Here is a 25697-nt window from a genome sequence, read left to right on the forward strand (position 1 = left end):
CCCAAGTAGCTGGGATTACAGACATGTGCCACCATGCCCGGCTAGTTTTTGTATTTTCAGTAGAGACAGAGTTTCACCATGTTGGCCAGGCTGGTCTCGAACTCCTGGCCTCAAGTGATCTGCCCCCCTCGGCCTCCCAAAGTGCTGGGACTACAGGTGTGAGCCACTGTGCCCAGCCCAACTTGGACATTTCTAAAGCCATTTCCAAAAAATCAATGGCGACAGGTTGGGACACAGCTACTTCAAAGGGTAAAATGTCTATATCTACATTGGTTTTTATTAACAGAGATCAAGTTGTACCTGTATAGCATGACATTCTTGTCTTTAGCTTTAAAAGGAAAAAAGCCTTTTCCATTGGCACCAGTTTGAAATATTTCCAAAATAAGGCTCCCTTAAAATGGATTAGTACGGTATTTATTCATATGACAGAGTTCATCCATGTAGTAAAAAGACAAATACAGGCTGGGTGCGGTGGCTCACACCTGTAATTCCAGCACTTCGGGAGGTCAAGGCAGGTGGATCATGAGGTCAGGAGATCGAGACCATCCTGGCCAACACAGTGAAAAGCCATCTCTACTAAAAATACAAATCTTAGCTAGGTGTGGTGGCATGTGCCTGTAATCCCAGCTACTCAGAAAGCTAAGGCAGCAGAATTGCTTGAACCTGGGAGGTGGAGGTTGCAGTGAGCCGAGATGGTGCCCTTGCACTCCAGTCTGGTGACAGAGCAAGGCTCCATCTCAAAAAAAAAAAAAAAGAAAAAAAAAAAAAAGGCAAATGCAGGGCTTCGTAGGCCTTGTTTGTTTGTTTGGTTAATTGTACAAAATGAGAGAGGAATACTCACAAGCATGATCTTTTTAACAACTGTTTAACTCTTAGGTACATCAGAATGCAAAATATAGAATGCCCTAAAAGAAACTGACCAACAGGCATATAAAATTGCAGTGAAGCCTGGAATCAGCTCAGTTCCTGCTATCCCTTCAGCATTCCTATGAAGAGGGCTTTCTCTCCTCCTGGAGCATAGACCTTCAACCTAATAGAAAGGAACCTCAGAAAGGCAAGGCATTCTGATAAAACACTCCTCCAGCCTTTACATGGGACATTTTATTTTTAATTTAAAAGGATCAACCGGCCTTGGTCAGCCTTAGGAAGGGAGGTATCACTTAGGTGAAGATATCTGGGGAAACTTTAAATACCTAGCTGCCTCTTTGCATTTAAATCAGATTGCCTTCAGCGGTTCTTACAAAGAATTCCTCATAGCTATTCAGAGCAGTCACTCAAGTTTTGGTTCTCTTTTACATAGCTGCATTTGGAGACACTCTATGTGAGGCATGTTTAGAAAAAGAGAACCTGGGCGAGGTGGCTCAGGCCTGTAATCCCAGCCCTATGGGAGGCCGAGGCGGTGGATCACTTGAGGTCAGGAGTTCGAGACCAGTCTGGCCAACATGGCGAAACCCTGTCTCTACTAAAAATACAAAAAATTAGCTGGGCATGGTGGTGGGCGCCTATAATACCAGCTACTTGGGAGGCTGAGGCAAAAGAATTTCTTGAACCTGGGAGATGAAGGTTGAAACGAGCTGAGATCACGCCACTGCACTCCAGTCTGGGCAACCGAGCAAGACTCTAGTCTCAAAAACAAAAACAAAACAAACAAAAAAATCCCCACTTATACCTGGAACAGATATTCTTCCAAATAACTTAGTCTTGTTGGTCAAGGCCGTTCCCAGAGATCACCGGCTGTTAGCAGGGTGTTCCCAGAGATCACCGGCTGTTAGCAAGGGGTTCCCAGAGATCACAGCCTGTTAGCAGGGGGTTCCCAGAGATCACTGCCTGTTAGCAGGGGGTTCCCAGAGATCACTGGCTGTTAGCAGGGAGTTTCCAGATATCACTGCCTGTTAGCAGGGGCTTCCCAGAGATCACTGCCTGTTAGCAGGGGTTCCCAGAGATCACTGCCTGTTAGCGGGGGGTTCCCAGAGATCACTGCCTGTTAGCGGGGGGTTCCCAGATATCACTGCCTGTTAGTGGGGGCTTCCCAGATATCTCTGCCTGTTAGTGGGGGCTTCCCAGATATCACTGGCTGTTAGCGGGGGGTTCCCAGAGATCACTGGCTGTTAGCGGGGGGTTCCCAGAGATCACTGCCTGTTAGCGGGAGGTTCCCAGAGATCACCGCCTGTTAGCAGGGAGTTTCCAGATATCACCGCCTGTTAGCAGGGGGTTCCCAGAGATCACTGCCTGTTAGCAGGGGTTCCCAGAGATCACTGCCTGTTAGCAGGGGGTTCCCAGAGATCACTGCCTGTTAGCAGGGGGTTCCCAGAGATCACTGCCTGTTAGCAGGGGGTTCCCAGAGATCACTGCCTGTTAGCAGAGGTTCCCAGAGATCACTGCCTGTTAGCAGAGGGTTCCCAGAGATCACTGCCTGTTAGCAGGGGTTCCCAGAGATCACTGCCTGTTAGCAGGGGGTTCCCAGAGATCACTGCCTGTTAGCAGGGGTTCCCAGAGATCACTGCCTGTTAGCAGAGGGTTCCCAGAGATCACTGCCTGTTAGCAGGGGGTTCCCAGAGATCACTGCCTGTTAGCAGAGGGTTCCCAGATATCACTGAGTGTCAGTGAGGGGTTCCCAGAGCTGCTGTAGAGACGGTGTTTCTGGTGGAGGGTGTCCAGGTTCTTGGCGTCTTGAACAAAGAATTGGAGAAAACGCACAAATAAAGCAAAAAAGGAATGAAGAAATTTATTGAAAAGAAAGTGCACTCCACAGTGTGGGTGCAGGGCGGAGCACAGGGGCTCAAAGGCCCTGTTACAGAGCTTTTGTGAGTTTAAAAACCCTGTACTTGGGGTACGCCCTGTGTAAATGAAGAGGATGAAGTAAAGTTACCAAGTCATTTACTCAGTGTAGGCCCTATGGAGAGGGTATTTCCTGTCCTAGCTGAAGTGTGAATTGGCCTTGCGTTCCCTGCCTCCAGGCCCTATTTTCCTGCCTCGTCAGGGCTACTGGGTAGTGTGCTTTGGTCAGTAAAGGTGAGCAGTGCCGTTCTGGAACCTTCCCGCCCGTCTGCTCATCCTTGCTCATCTGAACATAGCAGTCAATTAGATGAATCCACACTTGCCACAAAGGACAGAGTGCAATCTGAATTTCCCATCTTGGTATTTGATTGGAAGACTAGTTGGTCCAGCTGATGTTTTAACAGATATTGTTAATAGGTCGTCTGAATGGGAGCTATCTCTAATCAAGGAAGTTCCTTCTGGTGCCTCTTGTAATTTATCTTTGGCTCCATGGACGTATTTCCCCAGTACCATCCTGTGGGAGCTCCTGCAGGGCCTTTCCAGACATGCACCACCTTCGGGCACAGCTCCTCAGCGACCCCGTGGTCTCCCTGCTGGCTCCGCATCCCTTCCCTGCCATTCCTGGAGGGCTCGAGACACCGCAGGGTCATGGGAGCAGGGTCACTGTGGCAAAGACAGGTGGCCACTCGGGCTGGCTGGGGTCAGAGAAGGGTTTGTGTCCTTCCTGAATGTCAGTGGGAATCCCAAAATGAGTCCCTCTGGGGTATCTAAAATGGGGGAGGAGGGGTAGGGGACGGGGTTCTTTCTCCCCAGGTCCTAAAACACAGACGGCAAAGTCCTTCACAGATATGGTCACCCACAAATTGCCTAACCCGGGCTCCCCAGCTGCAAGGGTGGGGAATCCTGAGGCTGTGCCCCAGGGTGCTGGCCCTCACTGTCCTCAGCCCACACCAGTTGCCTACTACAGGGTTTCTTAACACTAGTGACATTTTAGGTTGGATGCTTCCATTGTGAGGGGCTGTCCTGTGTACTATGGAATGGTTAGCACCACCCTGGCCTCTACTCACGTGCTCTCCTGGAGTAGCACACGCCTCATCCATTTGTGACAACTGAAAATATTGCCAGTGTGAAAGGAAGTTCTATTCAAAGTCATCCCTCTGCTCACTGAAATAGATGCATATTGTGACTGCCTCCTTTGGAAAGGCTAATCAGAAACTCCAAAGAATGGAACCATTTGTCTCACCTACCTGTGATCTGGAAGCTCCTTCCCTGCTTTGAGTTGTCTCTGTTTTTCCCGGTTTTCCGGACAGAACCAATGTACTTTTTACATATATTGATTGATGTCTCATATATCCCTAAAATGAATAAAACCAAGCTTGGGCGCATGTCGTCGGGCCTTCTGAGGCTGTCATGGGCGCACATCCTCAACGCTGGTAAAATAAACTTTCTAAATTAACTGAGACCTGTCTCAAATTTTCGGGGTTCACACCAGACATTACCAAATGTTCCCTGGAGGGCAAAGTCATCATCAGTCTAATACAGTGTCTGGCATGTAGTAGAAACTTAACAAATGTCTATTCTTTCCTTTCCTCTTCAGTTATGGAAGAAACATTAGCTTCTGTCCTGTCAGAGTGGGAAGAACCTTTGGGGATAAGGAAACAGGGCTCCGAGAGGGGAAGCTGGCTGCCTAATGGTCACACAGCATGTGAGTGGAAGAATGAGTTAGGTACAACGTAGACAAAGCAGACTTAGCAAAAAGACCCCAACATAGTGGTTTAAATAAGCAAGTTCATTCCTTTCTCCCTTAAGAGCCCGGGGCTGAGTGGTCTGGGGCTGCTGGAGCAGCTGTGGTGTTCTCAACACAGGGCTTCCACCTCTGGGTCCAGGGCAGTTGCTCCAATTGCTCCCATTTCTAACTGCAGAGGAGGGAGAATGCCAGGAGGAAGTTGAGGGAATCCCCTTCCTTTTAAAGCACAAAGTGGAATTTGCATAATTAGTTCTGCTTATATGCCATTGGCCAGACCTTAGTCATATGGCCACAGTTAGCTGCAAGGGAGGCTGGGAGATGTGGTCTCTGGCTGGGGTCCATATGTCTAGCCAAATCTTGGGGAGAGAAGAATGCACACTGGGAGTTAGTTAGCAGTCCTCCCTCATAGAGACAAGGTAGAAACTCAAGATCTCCTTGGGCCATGATTCTTCTACCATATTTTTATCAGTCAGTCAACAAACTTGAGCATGGCAGTTATAACAGTAGTTTCAGGGTGTAGAGGCCAACATTCATCCTGTGAATGTTGATATGAGGCCCTGGTTAAACACTTTCCACTCAATGACTCCTCATTTAATCCTCACAAGCCTAGTGAGGCAGATTTTCTATTAATTCCATTTGACAGGTGAGAAAGCTGAGGTTAAGTAACTTGCTCAAGATCACACTGCTAGAAAGTGGCAGACTTGAGCTCAGATCTGCCTAAGTCCTCAGTTTCACCCTGTGTCAAGCAACTCACAGTCATAACCAGAGCTGAGGTCTTCAGCAGAGGGGCTCGGGAGGAGATTCGGCTTGCTGGTCCAAGGCCCTCTAGGCAACTTTAAGGAATCAAAGGGCCCCCGTAGGCCACCTGACTCCGTGAGACTGCCTTCATCAGAGAGCAAGCCCTCGAGTGAATTAGCAGCTGGGTGCAGGCTTCTGTGTGGCCTTGGCCTCTCTGAGTTTGAGTTTCTCGTGGAGACAAGAGCCATCCCTGCCTCCTAGAGTTGTGCAGAGTAATGAGATGGCTGCTTGGCAAAATTGGCAAAGGTTCCTGGGGCTGGGTTCCCTACTGGAAAGGAGAGGCTGCTGGGATCATGAGGCGACAGCGTGCATTAGTGTGTGGCCCATGTTGCATCTCTGCTGAGGCCAACGCAATTGTGGGAACGGGCAGTGTCCTGCCCCTTCTAGAACAAAGGAAGAGCCGAGGGTCCACACATGGGGGAGAAGAACAGCGCCCAGAGCGCCTCGTCTGTCCTGGGCCAGGGAAGTGGAGCCTGCTGGAGACTGGCAAGAGTAGTGGCCAAAGTGCCTGGAAGCCAGGATGTCACCTCTCTGAGCCTGGGCCCTCTTTGTGCCTCAGTGTCTTCATTTGTAGTAAATCCAGGGGTCCTACAGCTGTGGATTCAAAGCCTGGCTCTGCCCCCTTGCTCACTGTGTGACCCGGAGGAGTCACTTTGCTTCCGTCAGCCTCAGAGTTCTCTGTCAAATGGGTGTGATAATGGCTCTCCTGGTGCATGGGTGTGGTAAGGAATCAATGGAGCCCGCATGCCGCACAAAGGCAGCCCCCCATGACGTGTTGCTGTGAGCAGTGTGATGCTGTCTTTGCCACAGCCTGGTGCAGCATGGGCTGAGCTGCATTCTGGGGTGTGGATGGAGGGGCTTTGGGTGGAGGGAGAAGCTGGTCTCCATAGGATAGGTGAGCATCCCAGGGTTCTCGACCTCACTAGGGAAGCTGGACCTCCAGGCAGCCTGGCAGGTGGGTGCACAGGCTCTCAGGTGATGGGAGGGGTGGGTGAGGGCGCTGCAGACTGAGAACTCTCAGCACCCCCTGGAAAAGACATCTCTGCTCCAGTGGGGCCCCTAGAGGGCAGCGGGGCCAACAGGGCAGGTGGAGAGGGGCCACAGGCCTCTGAGCCTGCATCACTCTGCCTTATACTCCTGACTCCAGTCAGGCGGGGTGTCCCCTGATTCTCCGAGAATCCTCAGGGCCCCTGGAGAGGAATGGAGGAAAGCGCTGGGTGGGACTGCTCCCAGAATGTGACTTTCCAGTTCCCACTGCCTGTCTGGCACAGAGTAGGTGCTCACTACATACCTGTTGAATGCGTGAATGGATAGATCAGAGGTCTGCCATCGCCGCAGACTGGCTGTGAGACTTGGGCTGGTTTGTTGCCTCTCTGTGTCTCCGTGGCCCCCTTTATAGAACCAGGAGATGGGGCTGGATATTCTCACTGAGCCTTCTAGCTCTGGATCCAGGTCTCTCCCACCCTAGTTGCAGTCCCCAACCTCCCTCCCCAATTCCCACCAACAAATCCCAAATGGAGGGAACACAATGAGCCACACAGAAGGGTGCAGAAATGAGCCTTTATTGCCAGGGACAGGAGAGTATGTGTAGAAACTGCTGTTCTGACTGTGAGCAGGAGGGGCATCTGGGAAGGTCCTTCTGGTGGGACTTAGGCTTTCACGCTGGTTAGGTGGTGGCAGCAGCTTCCCAGAAGGAGATGCTATAAGGGGGTGGCGCAAGCCACTGGGAACCAATCTGGAATGAGACCACAGGGGGTTAGGACATTTGCAGCTAGGCTGCCCTTATACCCAGCTGTCATCCACTAGGCACTTGATGGGACCCAAGTTGACCTGGCTCCAGTGTCCCAGCTCTTTCCCACAATACCCCATGTGGTTTAAGTCCTGGGAAGAAGAAACTGGGACCTGTGGTTTGGGGTCTTTCATTGGCACCTAGCACTGACTCATCTACATTCCCCTCACCCTCCTTCAGAACAATGGCAGATGTGGAAAGATTGATTGCAGGCCACCACTGGAGCCAGGTTCAGGGCCCAATATGTGATCAGAATCATGGATCCATTTGAGACCAAGGTTGGGGCTCAGTCTGTGACCAAGACTAAGGCTCAGTCAATAACTGGCATCAAAGCTCGGTCTGTGACTAGGATCCAGGCTCAGTCTAGGGCCAGAATCATAGTTCAGTGATTAAGGCTCAGTATTCAGAGTGTGACCAGAATCAGGCCCTAGCCTGGGACAGGGGCCAGTGCTCAGTCTATGACTGAGATGAAGGCACAGTCTTCTAACACAAAAAGAAGGGAAGCCATGCTTGGCTTTTCTTCACCATAGGCCCTGTGCATTGGGGCTTAGAGCCTGGCTCCTCACCAGCAGGCATCACAGTGGTCCTCGTCATTCATCCTCTTCAGATGTGGGTTTGCAGCTGGGTTTCATGCTGAAGATTATCTGAAACAAAATCAATAGCAGGTTTTAGTCTCTGCCTCTGGAAAATTGAATAGAGACCAGACTCCAAAAGATGCCGCTCTCCTGCAGGTCACCTGACAGCTGTGGGACCCCAGGGATGTTACTACACCTCTCTGAGCTTCAGTTTGTTCATTTGTAGAGTGGATACAATGACTGTACCCACCCCACAGGGTTGTTGCAAGGATCCAGTGAGATAGTGAGTACAGAGCACGAAGTGACTGCCTAAGGGACTGGACTTGCAGCTATTTCCTTTCTTCTTCTTTTTTTTTTTTAAATTTTTTTTTTTGAGATCGGGATCTCACTCTGTCGCCCAGGCTGGAGTGCAGTGGCATGATGTCGGCTCACTGCAATGTTCGCCTCCCAGGCTCAAGCAATCCTCCCACCTCAGCCTCCTGAGTAGCTGGGACTACAGGTGCATGCCACACACCTGGCTAATTTTTGTATTTTTTTTGTAGAGATGGGATTTCACCGTGTCACCCAGGCTGGTCTCAAACTCCTGAACTCAAGTGATCTGCCCACCTCAGCCTCCCAAAGTGCTGGGATTACAGGTGTGAGCCACCGTTCCTGGCTGACTTGTGGCTATTTTCATAGAAGGGTCACCTCCAGGGTCTTGACACCTTTACTTACTCCATTTCTCCCCAGCAACCTCAGCCATGCCTGTAGACCCAAAAGCCAAAGAGAGTCCCCAAGTGCCTGTGGAGGGAAGCCACAGCTCCTAATTTGCTTAGGACAGTGGGTTCTTCTGCTTCTCCAGGGTCTCCTGACCAGAACTGCTTATGCGGTGGGCACAGAACTCCAGGCCTGCCTCAGAAGGTCCCCACTTCCCCATTGACTTACCGATGATCTGCTGAATGAATTTCACATCCAGGGAGTGGAGGAAGATGCGGATCAGTGGGCATATCTGACAACCAGAGAGAGGAGGAAGAGGACGGTCAGGAGAAGGAGGAAGAACAGACAGTTCTCCTGGGCTAGAAACAAACTGCTTGCCACCCACAGAGGAGCTCATTTCTAGGGATCTTAGAACCTTTGAACTTTAGGATTTCATTTTGTTTTATTGGTTTTTTTTTTGAGGCAGGGTCTCACTGTCTTGCCCAGGCTGGAATGCAGTGGTACAATCTCTGCTCACCGCAACCTCCGCCTCCCAGATTCAAGTGATTCTCCTGCCTCAGTCTCCCAAGAGACTGGGACATGTGCCTGTAAACCCCAGGAACATGAACTGCTTTCTAACTACAGACAGAGCCACATGGATCATCACTTAGAATCCCACATCTGACCAGCGGCTCACCCCAGGGCCTCATGAGATTCTCAGCACAGAGACCTTATTCGTTCATTCATTCAACCCATATTCACAGAGCACCAACTATGCACCAGGAACCTAGCTGGGCCCTGGTACCGAATGAGCGAAGTACAAACATCCCCTAAGCTGGTACCTAAACATGCATGACTAATCTTTGTGTTTTTAGTAGAGACAGGGTTCCACCATGTTGGCCAGGCTGGTCTTGAACTCCTGACCTCAAGTGATCTGCCCACCTTGACCTTCCAAAGAGCTGGGATTACAGGCATGAGCCACCGTGCCTGGCCTGAACTTTGGAATTTTAGAGAAATGGGATCCCAGCAATCTTAAATCTGGAAACCCTAGGGTGTTAGAATCCTAAAACCTTAGAACACTAGAATTCTAGGACCTCAGAAATCTACATTCTAGAGTGTTGACATCCCCATGTTGTTGAGCTTTGGAACCCTGGAATTTTAAAGGGTCAAATGGTGCCCTGAGGCGTTTGCCCTGAGGTTGTAGAGCAGAGTATCTCATGCTCTTGTGTGTACACAGTTCCCTGCAGATTGCAATTCAGCAGGTCTAGGGTGGGGCCTGAGATTCCATGTTCCTATCAAGCACCCAGCTGAGGCTGAAGCTGGTGGAGGACCACACTTGGAATACAAATAAACTCTGGTTCAGTGGGTCACGGAGCCATCCGGAGGGTTTTTCTTTTATAAACCCACATTCCTGGGTCCCCTTCCAGAATGACTGATTTAGTATATCTGCAACTGTGGGCCTAGGAATCCTGCACATGGTACCTATGGTTCTGGATGATGCACAGATGGAAAAAAAAATTAAAACTATTTTATAAGTCTGTGTTTAGTTTTTCCATTGATTGTATGATATGTGATATTAATTTTCTATTTGTGATAGGGATATAAAGTTTTATTTTTAAAAATAAATGCTTCTAAAGAAATGTATTTAAGTAAAATTGTGTCGAAGATGTTAGCTGCAAAAGCATATTGGTAGTGCATGGATATGTTGAGTGGCTCAAGTTTGGGTCCTGGCAATTCTAGCTGATGTCAGGCCTCTGTTCTCCCCTGCTGCCCCCCAGGCTGATTAGTAGGGGAGGAAGTTCCAGCTGACCTCCCAAGGAGAAGCTTTCACCTCTGAAGGAAAAGTGCCCAGAGGATACAGCCAGGCCTGCAAATTCCCCAAAATGCCATGACCAGGCCTGGATCTGGGCCCCAAGGAGTGGGAGACTTACCTCCTTCTGCACCAGGAAGGATACGGTGCTTTTCAGCGTGTTGATCACTCTATTCACGACGTTGTTGATGATTTGGCTGCGGCTGCAAACACAAGGAACTGTTAAAGCCTAGTCAAGTGGGCAAGAGATGGGGGAAACTGCCAAAAGCTGGGGGGAAACACTGTGGAGTCAGAGAAATCCCAGGGACATGGAAACTCCTTTCTAACTACAGACAGAGCCACATGGATCATCACTTAGAATCCCACATCTGACCAGTGGCTCACCCCAGGGCCTCATGAGATTCTCAGCACAGAGACCTTATTTGTTCATTCATTCAACCCATATTCACAGAGCACCAACTCTGCACCAGGAACCTAGCTGGGCCCTGGTACCGAATGAGCGAAGTACAAACATCCCCTAACCTGGTACCTAAACATTAACGGTCCAAACATACCCTAATGTGGTACCTAAACAATTCTTGCCAAGGTTGGCTCCTCCCACCTTCAACTGTCAGTATAACTGCCACCTCCTCAGGGCAGCCTTCCCTGACTACTTATCTAAGAGAGGGCTTTGCTATCACAGTGCCCTGTTAAGGGTAATGCTCTGTGCAGGACTCATATTTCCCTGGAGCGTTCTTTACTGATGGACTGAATTTGGGTTGATTTGATCCAAAGTGCAAAGAAAAGCCCTGAGAAGATTTGGAGCTGTAGAGTGGTGTCATTTCACAGATGTGGACACAGATCCAGGCCAGCTTAGCTTTCCCTTAGGTAAGCTCCGCAAGAACAGGGACCTTGTTTGTCATTACCAATCAGTTCTCCAGAGCCCAGAATGGTGCCTGCTCAATACACCTTTTTTTTTTTTTTTGAGACAAGGTCTTGCTCTGTCACCCAGACTGGAGTGCAGTGGCACCATCTCGGCTTATTGCAACCTCTGCCTCCTGGGTTCAAGCAGTGCTTGTGCCTCAGCATGCCAAGTAGCTGGGATTACAGGCACTTGCCACCAACCCTGGCTAATTTTTGTATTTTTAGTAGAGATGGAGTTTTGCCATGTTGGCCAAGCTGCTCTTGAACTCCTGACCTCAACTGATCCGCCCACCTCAGCCTCCAAAAGTGCTGGAATTACCAGTGTGGAGCCACCATGCTCAGTCGCAATACATTTTTGGCTGAAAGAATGAAAAAAGTGAACATGCAATTAAATATACGTTGAGAACTTGTGACAAGTGCTTTAAAGGCAAGAGTAGACTCTTACGAGAGAGAATAGGAGGAGCCCTGTGAAGGCCCTGCAGGATGCAGCAGTCCATTGAAGCAGAGTGAGAAGAAGATGCTCTAGGCAGCCAGAGCATCCCATGCAAAGATCTTGAGCTGGGAAAGAGCCTATCTGAGGCACGGCACAAAGGCCACTGTATCTGGGCACAGTGAGTAAGGGGAGGGTGCAGGGATACAAGGGTGGGGCCAGATCAAACAGAGCCTATATGACCATGGGGAGCACTTGGGATTGAACCACAAGTGCAAAGAAAGGCCCTGGAAGGATCTGGAGCTGCAGAGTGGTGCCATCTCACAGATGTGGGCACAGACCCAGTGCAGCAGGATGGAGTTCCTGAGGCTACTTGGGAAGATAGCACCCAGCCAGACTCCGGTCTCTGAATTTACATCCCGGCCTTTGCAACTCACATCAGGCTATGGAAACCTTCTTTGGTTTTCAGGGGTCTTTGGGCAACCTGTGTTCAGATCCCTCAGTGCAGGGCAAGTGGAGTGTCCTCTGCTCATGGCCATCAGGGCTGAGAGCTGAGGACCCAGCCTTGCTCCTGGCCAAGGCCAAATAGCCCCAGCCCTCAGCTTCTGGGTCGTTCTTCTTCTCCCAGCCATCGGCCAGTGTCACTCTTTTTCCCTCCACCCTCTTGTCTGAGTCAGACCTGCTCTTTCAAGCACAGAGCTTAAGATGTAGATTTTGTGGATTAAAAGGGATCAATGATTTAAATGGGGAGGATTAAGTTTTCAAGATCTCCTTTCAGGAAATTTCCACTGGGTGGAGAACAATTTGGGGACAATCTGAAATTAGAGCCCATGGCAGGCGCTTACTCTCCCCTCTCCCTCCTTCTGGAGGCAAGAAGGTAAATATAATTTTATTATTATTATTATTATTATTGAGGGACATTACATAACAATAAAGGGGACAATTCTCCAAGAAGTCATAACAATCCTAATGTGCATGCACCTAACAACAGAGCTCCAAACGGTATGAAGCAGAAACTGACAGAGTTGAAAGGTAAAATGAAGAAATTAATGATTATGGTGGGGACCTCAACACTCCAGTCTCAGTAATGGAGAGAACCAGCAGGGAGAGAGGCAGCATGTTCTAGGCTGCATGCTAAATATTTGTATTTTTTCATCTGGTCATCTCAGAAGCCTATGAGTAGTTATTATGAACACCCCCAGTTTACAGATGTGAAAACAGGCTTAGAGGATCAAGTTGGTGATAAAGTTACAAGTTAGTGGCAGAGCTGATGTTTAAACCAAGGTCAACATGACCCCAGAGCTTGAACACTTTCACCACGAGGCCTCCTCTTATTTATAGGACTAGAGCTGAAATTAGGGGTCCTCAAGTTCCCTGAGAGCCCAGCTCTGCTAAGATGACAGGACTTACTTGTCCAGCAAGGAAAGTGAGATGCTGGTTGGGTCACTGGCGCATTCTCCCAGGACAGCAACAGACTGTTTTGTCTGGGGATCAGTTTCAATGCTGACTGCAGTCAGGAGGTCCAAAGAAGCTTTCAGGTTGATAATCTGGCCAATGATGGGCCTGCAGGAAGTAAGATGCACAGTGAACAGAGTCTAGAAGGTCCTGCCTGTTGCCCAGTTGGGTTCTTCCACCTGTGTGGACATGAGTCAGAATGTCTATGTGTAATGTCAACATGGCCCAGGTAATATCAACATGGTCCATATCCTCTATGAAATTTACATGTTTATATTAGGGGCTTCTTCTCCTGGCCACTTGGGTTTAGCTCATATGAATTTTTTATACAACATTACACTAATAGGTAAAATAATAATAGTTAATATTTATTGACAACAATTTATGTGTAGGTATTTTAAAATGTATTTTACCTGGATTCATTTATTACTATCCCTATTTTCTGAATGAGGAAACCTTGGTACAGAGAGGTTAAGTAACTTTCCCAAGATCTCATAGCTAAATGATGGATGGCACCATTAGTGCATGTAGTTTACAGAAGTGCTTTCACACATGCTCCTTTCTTGTCTATCTCCTTTAAAATTAAAATTTTTTAATTTTCGTGAGACAGGGTCTCACTCTGTCACCCAGGCTGGAGTGCACTGGTGCAATCAGGGCTCACTGCAGCCTCGACCTCTCGGGCTCAAGCAATCCTCCTGCCTCAGCCTCCCAAGTAGCTGGGACTGCAGGCGTGCACCGCCACACCTGGTTAATTTTTGTATTTTTTGTAGAGACAGGGTTTTGTCATATTGTCCAGGCTGGTCACGAACTCCTGAGCTCAAGCGATCCTCCCACCTCAGCTTCCCAAATTGCTGGGATTACAGGTATAAGCCACCACTCCCAGCTAAAATTAAAAGAGTTTAAACTTATATTTTGCACACACATACTTTATTATACAGTGTGTATTACTTTATGAATTTTTCTGTAATGGTCTCTGCAATTTAGAGAGAATCTTGAGAGACAAAATAATGCCGGAGGAAATTTTGCCAAGGAATAATAAATGCTTGTTTTCTCAACTTTTCAAATTTTAAAACCAGATAAAAGTCATGATTTCAAAACTACATTCATTGGAGTATTATTTTTAAAAGATCCTTGATTATGGCTAGAGTTCTCTATAGCATTTTAAGGATTGAGATCTTAGACCCAGAAGGGTCCTCTCACTCACAGATTGGGAAACTGAGGCCCAAGGTCACCCAGTAACAGGAGGAGGTGCCTGATTCCCAGGTTGGGCATCCATCGGCCAGGTTGCACTGCCTTTCCCAAATCTCAGATTCTAGCGCATACTCACAAGGTTGTAGTGACATCCGCGGTGACGGGGAAGCTCAGGTTAAGGCCTTTGCCACCATCGATTGGTTCAGCTTTGACATCCAGGATGAGGGAGTCGCTGATTTTCAACCTGTGTAAAACCCACAATTCACCCTTGTCACTCCTCATAACAGCCACTTGCCAAGCACTTCCCTGAGTTGAGCGTTTGGGCCTCTTCAGCCTTGCCTTCTTTAGTCTTCACTATAGCCCTGTTCAGAGGTTTGATTCTCTCCATTTTATGGCACAGCACACCAAGGCTCAGGCTGGTGTGATATTTCCCCCAGATCTCCAGGGGAGTAAGTGCCAGAGGCAGATTTTGAGGCCAGAACAGTCTGACTTTAAAAGTTCATGAGTGGGGCCGGGCACGGTGGCTCATGCCTGTCATCCCAGCGCTTTGGGAGGCCGAGGCAGGTGGATCACCTGAGGTCGGGAGTTCGAGACCAGCCTGACCAACATGGAGAAACCCCATCTCTACTAAATGTACAAAATCAGCTGGGTGTGGTGGCACATGCCTGTAATCCCAGCTACTCAGGAGGCTGAGGCAGGAAAATCGCTTGAACCCGGGAGGCGAGGTTATGGTGAGCCAAGATCGTGCCATTGCACTCCAGCCTGGGCAACAAGAGCGAAACCTCGTCTCAAAATAATAATAATAATAACAATAAAATAAAAAATTTATGAGTGGATCCACTGCCTGGAGTTATGTGGTGAAGACTCCAGTTTCCCTTCCTCTAAAGGGATCTGGGCTGTCCAGTTACATATGGAAAAGAAAAGTTTTATTCCTTGGAAAGGGACTTTGTGTACCAGCAAACAGGTAGAGGTAAGGATGAATATAACCTTCACCCTGACCCTGAAATTAAAGAACATGGAAGCCCAAACCCATAAGACACCCAGATTGACCTTGTAGCCCTGCCTCTAATTTACTCAAGCTCTGGTGGGTCTGACCTCGCTCAGACCACCTTGGCTCTGTGGGAGGGGAAAGAGGCTTGTCTTTCATCTTAAACTTACCTCCTCAAAGATATGTTTCCCTTTTCTTAGAGCAAACCTCTCCACCTTGAAGCACCAACTCACCCCAAAGTATTCGTATTAGTTGGAAGCAGCTTAGAAACGACATTGTTCAGCAATTTCTCAGCTTCCTGGGCCTTCTGCTTGGCCAGTTGCCAAGCACTGGATTTCTGAAGCACCCCTAGGTCGACCTTCAGTTTCTCAAGGACACCTGCCAAAAACAATCGCCATTTTGTGTCATGCATCCCTTACGAAGTAACTATGATGCTCCAGGTACCGGGTAAGACTGTTTGCCTATGTTATTTCATTTAATCTTTATAACAACTCAGTGAGGTAGATATTGTCATTGTCTGCTTTTTTACAGCTAAGGAAATAAAGGCTCAAGATGGTTAAGAAATGTGTCTAGCCACACACCCAGGGAACTCTTGTTTCCTTCATGCTGCCTCCGTACTATTAATAATATATTCTGATTATTTGTCAACAGAGCAATCAACCAATTGGCCAGGCAATTGATATTGATTGTACGCCAGTGTTTAGGAGTGACTTAGGGGTCTATTGTGTTAAGTGAGATGCTCACGTGAGTTTGAAAAACTAGAAAGAATGAGAGAATACACTCAAGAAATGAAAAATCTAGAATCAAGGAGAAAAAATGGCTCCAATCCATGAAACTGGCAAATGAGAGTCCCAGAATGACAGCTTTGCAGCAGGCCCACAAAGCAATAATTCTTTTTTTTTTTTCTTTTACTTTAAGTTCTGGGATACATGTGCAGAATGTGCAGGTTTGTTACATAGGTATACATGTGCCACGGTAGTGAGCTGCATCTATCAACCCATCATCTAGGTTTTAAGCCCCACATGCATTAGGTATTTGTCCTAATTCTCTCCCTCTCCTTGCCCCCGAGCCCCCAAAAGGCCCCAGTGTGTGTTGTTCCCCTCCCTGCATCCATGTGTTCTCTTTGTTAAACTCCCATTTATGAGTGAGAACATGCAGTGTTTGATTTTCTGTTCCTGTGTTAGTTTGCTGAGGATGATGGCTTCCAGCTTCATCCATGTCCCTACAAAGGACATGATCTCATTCTTTTTTATGGCTGCATAGTATTCTACGGTGTATATGTACCACATTTTCTTTATCCAGTCTATCATTGATGGGCATTTGGGTTGGTTCCATGTCTTTGCTATTGTAAATAGTGCTGCAATAAACATATGTGTACATGTGTCTTTACAGTAGAATGATTTATATTCCTTTGGGTATATATCCAGTAATGGGGATTGCTGGGTCAAATGGTATTTCTGGTTTTAGATCCTTGAGGAATAGCCACACTGTCTTCCTCAATGGTTGAACTAATTTACAGTCCCACCAATAGTGTAAAAGTGTTCCTATATCTCCACAGCCTTGCCAGCATCTATTATTTCCTGACTTTTAAATAATTGCCATTCTTACTGGCATGAGATGGTATTTCATTGTGGTTTTGATTTGCATTTCTCTAATGATCAGTGATGATGAGCTTTTTTCTATATGTTTGTTGGCCAAATAAATGTCTTCTTTTGAGAAGTGTCTGTTCATATCCTTTGCACAATTTCTGATGGGGTTGTTTGTTCTTTTCTTGTAAGTTTGTTTAAGTTTCTTGTAGATGCTTGATATTAGACCTTTGTCAGATGGGTAGAGTGCAAAAATGTTCTCCCATTCTATAGACTGCCTGTTCACTCTAATGCTGGTTTCTTTTGCTGTGCAGAAGCTTTTCAGTTTAATTAGATCCCATTTGTCAATTTTCCATGCTCATGGATAGGAAGAATCAATATCGTGAAAATGGCCATACTGCCCAAAGTAACTTACAGATTCAATCTGTTCCCATTGAACTACCATTGACTTTCTTCACAGAATTAGAAAAAACTACTTTAAATTTCATATGGAATCAAAAAAGAGCCCATATAGCAAGACAATCCTAAGCAAAAAGAACAAAGCTGGAGGCATCATGCTACCTGGCTTCAAACTATACTACAAGGATACAGTAAGCAAAACAGCAGGTCATTGGTACCAAAACAGACATACAGATCAATGGAACAGAACAGAGACTTCAGAAATAACACCACACATCTACAACCATCTGATCTTCAACAAACCTCACAAAAACAAGCAGTGGGGAAAGGATTCCCTATTTGATGAATGGTTCTGGGAAAACTGGCTAGCCATATGCAGAAAACTGAAACTGGACCCCTTCCTTACATCTTATTCAAAAGTTAACTCAAGATGGTTTAAAGACATAAATGTAAAACCCAAAACCATAAAAACCCTAGGAGGAAACATAGGCAATACCATTCAAGACATAGACATGGGCAAAAACTTCATGACACCAAAAGCATGAAGAAAGAAAAGAAAGAAAGCAGTAATTCTTATAGGAGGAGGAGGGCAAAGTGTCTTTATGATAGGTCTCTGGAGAACTTAGAGGAATGCAAAGTGAAATAAGTTATAGCTTTTCATCTGTGAGACAGGCAGAACAGTTAAAGTTGTCCAGACCCACTGCTGGAAAAGGGGTGGGAAAAAAAACACTCTTGTAGACTGTTGGAGACAGTGTTAACATAGGAGATTATTTGTCAACGTCATAGTTTTTGAACTTTTGAAATCCCACTTGTAGGAATTTATCTTATGCACATATTGGCAAACGTTTATCAGGATATAATATGTAAAAGGATAGTCATTGTGGCATTGCTTGTTTCTAGAAAGAAATGAATGAGCCAGGAATTCAACAGCCACTTTTCTCAGTAAACCATTCATAAAGAGTAGCCCCTAGTGGCAGCCTCTGGTAATGCAGGCATAGTGTTTAGGAGGCTAATTTAGGTGACACTCTTCGTAACCCTCGTTGATTTACCTTTAAGAGTATTGTCAACTGTCTCAAGTCCATCGTGAAGAATAGGTTTCAGCTCATTCACGACATTGCTTAAGTCACTGCCAAGATTGTCAAGAAGAGACTCGGAGGTCCCAGTGAGCACGCCACATAGGAGAACAAATTTCCAAAGCTGAAGCATCTTTTGTCTTGACACCTGGACAGTCATGGGAAGAACAAAGTGAGAATTGCCCAGAGGGAAATGGTCTCTTCAGTGAGTTCCCATTACTCTTAACATTTAACATTCCATTAAGATAGATGTAGTTATTTCTTATTTTACAAATGGGCAACCAAGGTCAGAAAGCTACAGCAACTTGCCCGGAGACACACAGCCAGTGAGTGAAGGAGCTGGGATTTGAAAAGTCAGACTTGACTCCAAGCCCATACTCTTGGTTCCTTTTCATACGCTGTCTTCTCTGCCTAAAATGTTTTTCTTCTTCTTACTTTTCCACTTAGGTCAATTCCTATATCATGCCCTCTGTGAAGCCTACTGTAGGCCCCTCCCCAGATTCTAAGTTGGGAGAGTCCCACCTTGCTGCCTTCATTATCCTGATCAAGGTCCTGGGTAACACTTCCCTGATTATTTGACCACCTTTCCTACCAGGCTGTGAACTCCACAGGGGAAGGACTGTGACTTATTTCACTGTCAAATCCTCAGGCACCAGTAAAAAGCCTGCACCTAGTACAGTACAGTAAATGAATAAATATTTGTTGAATAAAAGTATGAACAAATCAGTGGAGACCACCTCATGAACCTGCATTGTTCATTAGTTTGACGCTTATTTTAATATAATCTATAGATCTCTAAATTTGCTCTGATTTGTTATTTGTCTTGATACCTGGACTATCATGGGAGGAACAGGAGTAAGAATTGCCCAGAAAGAAATGGAATCTTTAGTGAGTACCCATCACTAAGTTGCTATTTAGAGCAAATTTAGAGATATATTGATTATCTCTGCTATATGCAAAATATTAGCTAACCCAAGCAATCCCACCCCTCTGCCTCTTGCCCCCAAAGCCTTCTGAAGACCACCATGTGTGGTGCCAGTGGGGGAAGCACGCCACTCACAGGTTTAGAGGAGGATGCTCATGAAATCCTTGCCCCCTGCACAGTCTGCTGGGATTCTGCTGAATGGCGGCGGCTCTTATATGGTGGAGATGGGATGGAAGGCTGCCCACAGAAGCAAGCCTTGGTTCTGGGATCATCCAAGGACACTCCAAGGAAAATACCCCTCTCAGGATGAGCAGAGAGAGAGATTTCCAACCCAAAGGTCACCCAGGATGTTTGAATTGAAATGGATGGCTATGGAGAGGGCTTTCTGCCAAGACTAAGACCAGGTCCTCATGGAGCCTGCAGCTACCAAGGGGGTGGTCCTTGGTCCTTGTGGGTGAGGACTGGGGAGAGACCGAGAATGAATGAATTGGAGAATGTCCTGGCAGGAGGACCCATAACGACCATTCAGTCTAACTCTGTCATCACTTGGAAACTGAGGCTCAGAGAGGGGAAGCTACCAGCTTGGGGTCATTCAGCAAGACAGGGACAGAGATGGGTCTAGAACTGTGGCCCACAAGGAGTCAGACAGTCTCCCAGTGTACAGCATCCTGCCTCCAGGGGTCTGCACCCGGCAGGTGCAGCAGATGCCTGGCAACTGCTTGTGCTGACACTGGGCTTGGTGTCCCTAAAGGGCACTTTAGATGCACTTTCCTGTTATTCCTTATGAAAACTCTTTAAGGCAGGTTTTCAGAGCTCCATTTTCCAGTTGAGGAAGCTGAAGTTCAAAGAGGGAGGTGGCTTGTCCACACTTGCAAGGACAGGAACCAGGCATTTGGGCCCCCAGGGAAGACCCTCCCACCCATATCAGGCTGAGGTCAGTTAGCAAAGAGGGAGAGTCCCTGGGCCTGAATATCCTGTTTTTGCTTCGGCCACCGACGTTTGGGTTGGTTGTAACGCCTGCTGCGTTGGGCCTGTGTCAACCCGGAACAGCACAGGAAACTCAGGTGGCTGCCCACTTGGCCTCAGGCTGGGAAGGACTGGCACAGAGCTCAGGGTCACTATGGGTCTCTGCCCTTCTGCTTACCCACCTGCAACTCAGCAAGGACCTGGGGGGGGGGGCCGTCCTCAAAATGACGCAACCAGGCAAAGATTGGGACAAGACTGGTGGCTCCAGGAGCTGGCTGTTCCTACGCTAACCGTGGCTCCGCTGTTATAGCACAGAGCTGGGCGGCTGCAGGGAGAAGGTGATGGCCAGGCCTCAAGAGCCCAGACCATTAGAGCACTGCTGCAGTCTTGCCCGTGGTCTTGAAGGGTTGTCACATCTCCTTCCCTGGCTGCCTGACACTGGGTTCTGCACACATCTGAGCCCCGCTCTTCCCTCAGTTGTGAAGCACAGAGCCAAGGGCTGTGCTGAAATCTCGTGAAGGCAGTTTGTTCCAGCCCAGGAATACAGCCCAGGGTGCTGAGCGTGATGCAGTGACCTCGAGACCTGGTGTTGGCCTAGGCCTCAGTTGCCTCATCTGTAAAATGGGTAAACATCCTGTTCCTGGATCTCAGAGGCATAGTGGACAGGCAAGGACCTAGGAAATCAAAGCGATGGTGAGGGGCTTTGAGGGCAGTGCTCAGAGCCTGGCACTGGGCTTGGGCTCTCCCGGGCTTGAATACTTGCTCTGCTGGTTGCTGGCTATGTGACCTGGGCCAGAGACTGCACCTTGTTGAGTCTCAGGCTCTTTATCTGTGAAATGGGACTAAGAACAGTGCTCACCTCATGGGCGTGCTGTGAGGTCAAAGTGGGGTAACAACCACGAAGGCTTAGCTTAGGGTAGGCCCTTGATGCACGGCGACAGCAAAGATGGTGAAGATGATGCTGATGAATATGTGCACATATGGTCCCAGATTACCACGGTTTGACTTCAATAATTCAACTTTACTACGGGTTTATTGGAACATAACTTATTATAAAATGAGGACCATCTGGCCGAGTGCAGTGGTTCACACCTGTAATCCCAGCACTTTGGGAGGCCGAGGCGGGCGGATCACCTGAGATCAGGAATTTGAGACCAGCCTGGCCAACATGGTGAAACCCCATCTCTACTAAAAATACAAAATCTAGCTGGGCGTGGTGGCGGGCACCTGTAATCCCGGCTACTCTGGAGGCTGAGACAGGAGAATCACTTGAACCTGGGGGGTGGATGCTGCAGTGCGCCAAGATTGTGCCACTTGACTGCAGCCTGGGCAAAAGAGTGAAACTCCGTCTCAAACAAACAAAAATAAAATAAAATGAGGAGCATCTGTCATAAGATTAATATTATATAATATACAATACAGGGTCTTTGGTGGGTGGGGAGTTTGGGACCCTCAGAGGTCATCCGTGGTTCAGGCTGGCCAGTCTGAGTCCTTCCGGAAAGAGAAGCAATGACACCTCCGCCTGTGTGCTCCTCCTCCTCCTCCTCTTCCCTCTCCAGGTTACACAAAGTCTTCTCACATGGAAGATGTTTGCCTTTCAGGGACAAAGGCCCCAGCCATGAGGGTCGCGAGATGAATTTCTTATTGAAAATTCCCAGCGAGGCATTAAAGACTAGCTGTGCCAAGACTAGGACATCCTACCGCTGGCATGACTGCTAATCCCCAGCTGGGGCAGCTTCCTGGTCCCACTGGCCCAGCCTTAACCTCCAAGCTGGTATCTTTTTCCATACATGGCTCAGTGCCCTGGCTAGAAAGAGCCTAAGAGGTCACGCAGCCTACTGAGACCAGAGAAGGCGAGTGACAGGGCTGGGGTTGCACAAGGGGCCAGCCAGGCTGGGGGATGTTCAGCTAACCAGGCTCTGCCCCATTGACCTTCCTTCTCCCCACCGACAGAAGCAGCCCCCACCCCTTCTCCATATAACAAACACACAGATGTGCACTCCCATCGCACCCATCAAAGATAATTGCCTTATTTTGCCAGTAAAATTGTTGAAAGGCTTGTCACCATTTTGCTTGTGAAATCAGTCAGGTACGAATCATCCATCCAATTTCTAGTAGGTCCTAGGTTGTCACACTTGAACTGCCTACTCAGGAATTCTTGGCAAATAAGAAAGATCAAAGCAACAAAATGTTTTCACACGTTACTGTCCTTCTTATGACTGCTCAATAGAGCAATTAATAAAGTTGTCACAATGTTACAGTCTGAAGGCCTTTAATTCAACTTTTACTAATTTTGACTTTGCTGGGTTTTTTTCCTGATTTTGAAGGTGACAATTGTATTCTTTCAGCTCTCAAGTATTTCCCTAAGTCCCGGATTCCACATCTGGACACTAATAGACCCCACTCAGGTCCTGCCCCTAGAATATGGGGAGCCACTTCCTATGGACTGACTGATGGAGGGGGCCTTGCCCCACTGTAGGCTGGAGTCTTCTTCCTCCTGTCCCATGGAATGGTGCCTGAATGCTTCACCCAACACTCCCAGAGAAAATTTAAAGGAGTTTTCACCGGGTCAGCGTCCTCCCCTGGTCCTTTGAAGTCTGGGCACCTTGTCTTGTTCACCTTGGTTCCCTCAGAGCTGGAACGGTCTAGTCTACAGCAGGAGTCAAATGATGTTTGTGGCAGGAAAGAAGGGAGAAAGAAAGGCAAAAGAGGGAAAGGGAAGGAGGAAAAAAGAGAGAGGAAGGAAAGAGAGAGGGAGGGAAAGAGAGGGAAGGCGGGAGGGAAGAAAGACAGGAAAGGGAAGGAGAGAGGGAAGGAAGAAAGAGAGAGAGGGGATGTGGAGAGAGAAGAAGAGAGGGAGGAGAAGAGCGAGAGAAGAAGGGAGGGAGGGAGGCCAGCCACGTCCCACCAGTTCCACTCTCTGAGGGCAAGACCACACCATCTCCAAGGTCCCAGTACCCAGCCTAGGGTCTGGTTCAGCTCATGGGCATTGACTTTCTGTCTTCCCCAGGTGACTGGGCCTCTTGACATGAGCGAGCTCTCTGGGTCCCTCCCTGTTCTCACCTTGCTCCCTGGAATTTGGCCCCTCAATCTGTCTGTGCCCTGTCTCATCTTCCAGATCCTCCTGGCTAAAGTGGGCCTGGCCCTGCACCTAGTCATCTGTCCATTTATTTATTGTTCATTCACTTTACAAGGCAAATTATTTTCTGCTGGAACCACTCATGCTTTTGACAACCCTTTGGTGGGCACCCCAAGCCCTGTGATGGAGTCAAAGATGTCTGAAGCTCAGTCCTTGTCCCAGAGACAAGCCACCTCCAGGGCAGTAGGTGAGTTGCTTCGATCGGCTCACGTCTGGCAAGAAGGCATTTACCCTCCCAGCAACCAGAGGCAGGGACTGTCTTATTCCCATTTTATAAACAAGGAAACTGAGGCACAGAGCGGTAATGTGTATTGCCCAAGGTCACACACCTAGTAAGTGGCAGGGCTGGGATTTGAACTCAGAAAGCCTGACTCCGGAGTCCATGCTCTGAGCCACTCACAGTACACTGCCATTTGTGTGTGTGTGTGTGTGTGTGTGTGTGTGTGTGTATATATATATATATATATAGAAAACAAAGTCCATCTTGGCTCACTGCAACCTCCACCTCCCGGGTTCAAGTGATTCTCTTGCCTCAGCCACCCAGGTAGCTGGGATTACAAGCATGCACCACCATGCCCGGCAAATTTTTGTATTTTTAATAGAGATGGGGTTTTACCTTTTGGCCAGGCTGGTCTCGAACACCTGACTTCAAGTAATCCACCCGTCTCAGCCTCCCAAAGTGCTCGGAATACAGGCAAGAGCCACCGTGCCTGGCAGCACTGCCACTTATATTCTAATCGTCAGAATCCTCCCTGGGCTGTGTGGGTCCTTCTGATTCATTTGCATTGCGCCAACACCCCCAGCCCCAAGCCTGTGTCCGGGGAATCCCTTCATAAAAGCTTGTTGGTTGAAGGCATGTGAGTTAGCCCTTTCTCCTCCGCTGGACTGGGGCTCCTTAAGGTTGGGGACCATGATTCTGCCATCTGTGTGTCCCCAGCAGCAGCCTGGGGCCTGGCTTTTGGTGGATCCCAATAACACCACAATTAATTAAAGCGAAAAAAGCAAGTTAATCCACAGACTGAATAGATGAATGTGGGAGATGAGACCCAGAATCAGCAAGAAGAGTCTTTCCTTCCCTCCACCCACCCATCCTGTCATTCATTCATTCGTCACACACGTACGGAGCGTCTTACCTGGGTCCTGCCCCATGTGGGGCTCTGGGCCCCACAGAGCACCCCCACATGTGTCCACCCTCAGACCCCACCGGCAGGGGCAGAGGCCAACACACACACTGACAATTACTTTCCTCAAAGCAGGTACGGTTCTTGCAAGTGTTCTGTGCATCAACGGCCCGAAGCAAATAGGCAGCTGCTGTCCCTGGCACAGTGCCCCGCCCTGGTGAAGGTCCTTCCTTTAAGCACTGAATGGGGTCGAACTGACTTTGGGAGTGGAAAGAGGAAATGCTATGACACTGTGGGGTAGGTGGAGACAGATCATATAGACGACAAAGGATGGGAGGATTCCAAAACGTGGGTAAGTCTGGGTGCGTTTGTCTTGCAGGGGCTTTGGGTAACCAACCAGACCTCAGTTTGGGTCCTAACCGTGCCGCTTTCTAACCGTGTGACTCTGGAAAAGTGACATTACCTCTCTGGGCCTCTATTGCCTCATTTGCAAAATGGTGACCATGATCATCCGCCTGACACAGCTGATCTGGGACTTAAGCCTGGAAAAGAGTCAGCCCAGTATCAGGCACATCATAAGTGCTCACTGAAGATAATGCAGAAGTGTCACGCCCAGCAGCAGGATTAAGGGTGGGAAAGAAGGCAGAGCCTCACTCCAGTCTCTGCCACTGACCAGCTGCGTGATGTTAGGCACGGCACGGCCGCTCTGAGACAGTGTCTTCTGCTCTCTAAAATCGGTGCAATCCTGGCCAGTAGGGACTGGGGAGGCATTAAATAAAAGGGGTAATGCAGAGTCCTGGAGCATCGTGTGGTGGCCACTCAATCAAAAGGGTGAATCAAAACCATGGGAGAGGCTGGGTACGGTGGTTCACGCCTGTAATCCCAGCACTTTGGGAGGCCAAGGCGGGTGGATCACCTCAGGTCAGGAGTTCGAGACCAACCTGGCCAACATGGTGAAATCCTGTCTCTACTAAAAATACAAAAATTAGCTGGGCGTGGTGGCAGGTGCCTGTAGTCCCAGCTACTCGGGAGGCAGAGGCAGAGGAATCACTTGAACCTGGGAGGCAGAGGTTGAGTTGAGCCAAGATCTCACCATTGTACTCCAGCCTAGGCAACAGAGCAAGACTCTGTCTCAGAAAAAAACAACAAAAAATCCCAAACCATGGGAGAAGTACCATAGCTCCTTGTCTTTTCTTCTAGGGCCCTCAAAGGACTTGTGTCTGTGGGGTCTTGGCTTACCACCTCTGTCAGACTTCTCTGTTTCTGCTGGACAATTCCCAAAGCCTCCTCTTTGGCCTCCCAGAATTTCTTTGCATCAACTCTTCCCAGTGCCAAGAACCAGGTCTGAG

The 25697-nt window shown here is 48.2% G+C and overlaps 1 protein-coding gene across 1 annotated transcript; it reads right to left on the bottom strand.

The window, feature by feature from the left end:
- Positions 1–6869: 6869 nt before the first annotated feature.
- LOC105496208 (BPI fold containing family A member 2) lies at positions 6870–18339 on the bottom strand. Its single transcript, XM_011766392.2, has 8 exons — positions 18174–18339; positions 15373–15517; positions 14288–14395; positions 12916–13068; positions 10294–10375; positions 8612–8675; positions 7679–7756; positions 6870–7058 (listed from the first exon to the last, which is right to left on the bottom strand). The coding sequence occupies exons 1-7, from the start codon at positions 18328–18330 to the stop codon at positions 7716–7718; spliced, it is 750 nt and encodes a 249-aa protein (XP_011764694.2). The 5' UTR covers positions 18331–18339; the 3' UTR covers positions 6870–7058; positions 7679–7715.
- Positions 18340–25697: the final 7358 nt, after the last annotated feature.

The sequence above is a fragment of the Macaca nemestrina genome, chromosome 15, assembly GCF_043159975.1.
Source record: "Macaca nemestrina isolate mMacNem1 chromosome 15, mMacNem.hap1, whole genome shotgun sequence".
Classification (NCBI taxonomy): domain Eukaryota; kingdom Metazoa; phylum Chordata; class Mammalia; order Primates; family Cercopithecidae; genus Macaca; species Macaca nemestrina.

Bases quoted from the DNA above. Each gene is read 5' to 3' on its own strand.
- LOC105496208 (XM_011766392.2), bottom strand. From the start codon at position 18,330: ATGCTTCAGCTTTGGAAATTTGTTCTCCTATGTGGCGTGCTCACTGGG. The intron at 14,396-15,372 runs GTGAGTTGGTGC...GGTTTTACACAG, and splicing joins ACTAATACGAATACTTTGGG to GTTGAAAATCAGCGACTCCC. The intron at 8,676-10,293 runs GTAAGTCTCCCA...TCTGGTTGTCAG, and splicing joins CCTTCCTGGTGCAGAAGGAG to ATATGCCCACTGATCCGCAT.